Below are 3,866 nucleotides of genomic sequence, written 5' to 3'. Positions count from 1 at the left end.
GCTATGCTTACCTTCTTTTGGGATTCATTCCGTTACCAATGGCCCAACATTTATCTTGAATTCACATTACATTCCCTGCCCATGCCCATTTCTTCTTGATTCCAGCTTGGACATTACCAACTCACGTTTATTCCCTCATTCATTCTGCACTTTAACCGCTACTTCTATCATTTTCCTTTCCATAGTTCGCTGCACTATATCTGCCCCATAGGTTATAGGCTTTGCCCCACAAGATATGGCTGTTGAGGAATACTAGTAAACTGCCATTCATGGCTGGAGAGTGCCTGGCAAATGTGCTGCACCATCATTCTTATTCTCCTAGTTAGTTTACACATGTGGTGCAGATCTGTGGTCACTATGCTCTAAATAGGTGCGTTTACCTTACAACTTTAATGCTTTACTGCCTCTTGTCGGCTGTTCCGTTCTGAGTGTTAACATTACTGAAGATCTCAATATGCATTTTTACTCCCACCGTTCTGCTTCCTTTGCTTTGCTTGTCTTCGACCATGTTTGGAAGTTTGTTCTCAGCTACTTAGCAGTGAAATATTTTTCAAAAATCTGAGATTATTAAGGCATTCGCATTCAATTTCATCCTCAGTTGTTTCCTCTCGAGTTCTCTGAAAATATCCTGGAAGCACGTGACGAATAGTACTGGAGAGAACGCGTCTCCCTGCGTGACACCCTTCACAACTGGTATTTTGTCACTTTCCTCGTGAACTATTATGGCACCTTCCAATTTCTGCCAACGAAAGATTTCTTTTGGCTGCTTTTAGGCTACTTCCTTATTTTACTGCTTGATCCTTTCCATATTATATTTCCTTATGCTGTTTATACATGTGCAAGTGTGTTAAATAAAGAACATTGTTTTTAAGAAACTGAAGGAACATGCAAATACTGTACGACTGCATCAAAATGACGACAGTGTTGGTAATTGTACACAGAAGTGTTCCGAGACAAATATGTACAAGTTAATTTTATTTCTCTATTTAGCGCTTCAGTGCTTCTAACTGCCGCTTTTTGATTTCGAAATCCAGAGAAAGCAGCTTGCGCTGCATTTTATTTTTGAGCCGCTGCTCGGCCAGCTGGCTCCTGCGGAGTTGTAGGTCGAGTTGGTGTAACTCTTCCTTCCGCCGGTCCTCAGCTTCAATAGCCTTAATTCTGGCTGCTACTTCAGGAGCCAGTGTCCGCTCCACCGCAGCAACTCGGGGGCCACCTGCCCTCGTGCGAGCAATTTGTGCTGGTGTGATGTCCTCAGACACACTCTGGCACGACGGCACGACAGGCACGAGCACTGTTGGTCTGCCTGCACTGAGGCACTCTTCCTGAACAGGAAGTGCCTCGTCAGTTAGTGGTCGGCTGTTCAGCCATGGTGACGGTGCTGCCTCCATTGATGTGGGTGCAGGAACCTCGCCTGCAAAAACATGCACACACATACAATACCTTCATGAGAACTCTGCAATGCTGTAACAAAATTGGTGGGCTCTTATGCTTACATACATACTACTGTGATATGACATGCAAAGAACAAATAAGACCATAAACAGAGGCTATTCAGACCATAACAGGGAACCAAAAACAAATGCTTTACATGGTCGCGACTAGTGTAGACATCTAAAAACAAACTTCTCAACATGTATGTGACATGGCGAAAAATGGACCCAGTACGAGCCCGCCAAGAAGTCCTGATAAATATGTGGCCCGCCTGCTTGAGCACGTGCACATACCACGAGCAGAAAATAACTAGTGTTTGCTGCAGTGCCGCTCGATAGCCGAGCACCAGTTGCGAATTGAATCTGGGATGCTGCGCCCACATATCGACAGGTGCGAGGAGCTGTGTAAACGCCCGTGTAATGCGGCATGTAAGCGGGCGTTAAAGAATCCCTTGCAGTTGAAATTAATCCATAGCCCTCCCCAACGTCTTTCTCAGCCCAGGCTTTGGACTTCATGCACGAGGAAAACTAACCGTGACAGTTGTAACTAGTATTTAAAGAGGGCAGCCTTACTTACTGGAAAAGTCGTCTTGGCTTGGTTCGTTGTCATTTGCCATCGCCTCCAATAATGCAACAGGTGGCAGGGACAGCACTGCCTCGCTGACATGGGCCCCGTCGCTGTCAAAGGGATTTGGCAGTCTGGTCGCCATATGGTCGGCGACTGCACCAACCAGTTCTGTTGCCGGACTCATTGGCCGGCATTCAAGGGTACCGCCACCTGCACCAAAATTATTAATTGTACATATCCTACAGCACAATCTGCGCAGTGAAACACACTGAGGTGAAGTGCATTCTGTGCGCAGCACGCAATGCTTGAAAAGGAAAAACAAACAAAATCGCTAACCAGTAGAGTACCACCAGTAATGTTTTGCTCAAAAGTAGTACGCAGATTTTTAACAATTTTTCACAAAAATTCACAATAAGAAAAAAGATTGCATTTATGCTTAAGGACGGAAATGCGAAAGCCTTCCCTTTTTCTCTTGCTCCCTCTGTTCCTTTTTTTAGTTGGAAACTTCTTATTTCATTTATTTTGTAGTTGCTTGTTTTTCATTTTTTAAATTTGTTTTTTATACTAAGTAAGCCTTGTCGTGCATTTACATCGTTTTTCATCGAATCGGTCGCACAAAACCTGCTTCAAACACAGCAATTTTTATTTCATTATTTCAATTTAATTAACTAATTACAATTCATCAACCAAACTTTTCCCACTTCAAGATCTTCTCGCGCACTGCCTAACTCAAACTTTTGCATATTTATCTCCACAGAACGACATAACCGTGCACACAGAATTCGCGGACACGTTTTGCTGATGCGAAGTAACCATATAATTTTTTCGCATTAATAAATAATGCCAAATTGTTAGGATTAAAATGATGTCATAAGATGAAACGTGCGAACATGCAGGAAAATGTATGGGACAGTTTTTGAATGTAAAACTGTTTCGCTCACCTGTCCGAAAGATTTCCCTCGTTTCTTCAGACTTCTTCTTTTTCCACCGGGACTTCATATTATCCCACAGTTTTCGTAGCTGTGCTACACACACAGTGCGTGTGCCGGCCAAGCTATTGTAATCATCGCAAAGTTGAGACCAGGCTTCATCCTTTGCCTTTTTAGTGGTATTGTCCGTTCGTTTGTTTTCTATCACGTCGCGATACTTCGCCATAATGTTCCTAAACATGTGGCGTTCATCTACGGTGAAGATGAATCGCGGACAGGCGGGTCGTTTCTTGGCGCGCTGGGTTGCGTCAGAAGCGGATGCCGATGGTGTCGTGCTGAAGTCCGAAATGTCGAGATCAGACATTGTGCAACCAAAAAGAAAAAGAAGGGCAGACACAAAAACACGTGCACACACGAACAGTCGAACACGCGCAAGCACAGACACTGCAACAAAGCTGCAAGAAGCGAGTCAGGAGCACAGCAAACGGACGAGAACACGCGGCGAGCAAGCGGAGAAACGAAAGAGGGAGCGTAACAAAAATGCCGCGCCGAACAGCTGCGACTGCTGTGGTTGCCAGACAGGTAAAGAAAACTGGTTATTTCTTCTGAAAGTACACGTTTTTTTATGGAAAAACAAAAAATATGCATTTTTATTGTTTTTACCTTGCAGTTTACCACTAAAATAGACAAATTACTTCTATATTACCAAATAGGTGGTGTTTTATTTGCATAAATTTACAATACTCTCGTCATCGGCAGTTTCTTTCTTCTCCTCGAAAGCACTGGAGTGGAGGAGGGCTACTCGGCCAGCTCCTCGATGGAGGAATGTTCGAGGTGTGTTCAAGAAGCGCGACTGCTCCTCGGGCCGAGGATGAGCGCTCTCCTCCACTCCCAGGAGTGGAGGCGCAGCGTCGAGTGGAGGGTTGTTTGTGAATACGG

The 3,866-nt window shown here is 44.5% G+C and overlaps 1 protein-coding gene across 1 annotated transcript; it reads right to left on the bottom strand.

Annotated features, from left to right (window-relative positions):
- Window positions 1-986: 986 nt before the first annotated feature.
- LOC144115831 (uncharacterized) lies at window positions 987-3,866 on the bottom strand. The gene is made up of 3 exons (XM_077650337.1): window positions 2,940-3,866; window positions 2,004-2,208; window positions 987-1,440 (listed from the first exon to the last, which is right to left on the bottom strand). Exons 1-3 carry the CDS (start codon window positions 3,289-3,291, stop codon window positions 987-989), a joined length of 1,011 nt encoding a protein of 336 aa, XP_077506463.1. The 5' UTR covers window positions 3,292-3,866.

This window comes from Amblyomma americanum, chromosome 1 (genome assembly GCF_052857255.1).
Source record: "Amblyomma americanum isolate KBUSLIRL-KWMA chromosome 1, ASM5285725v1, whole genome shotgun sequence".
Lineage (NCBI taxonomy): Eukaryota > Metazoa > Arthropoda > Arachnida > Ixodida > Ixodidae > Amblyomma > Amblyomma americanum.
The sequence above is the reverse complement of the archived record's forward strand: the minus strand, read 5'-3'. Positions and strand labels throughout refer to the sequence as shown.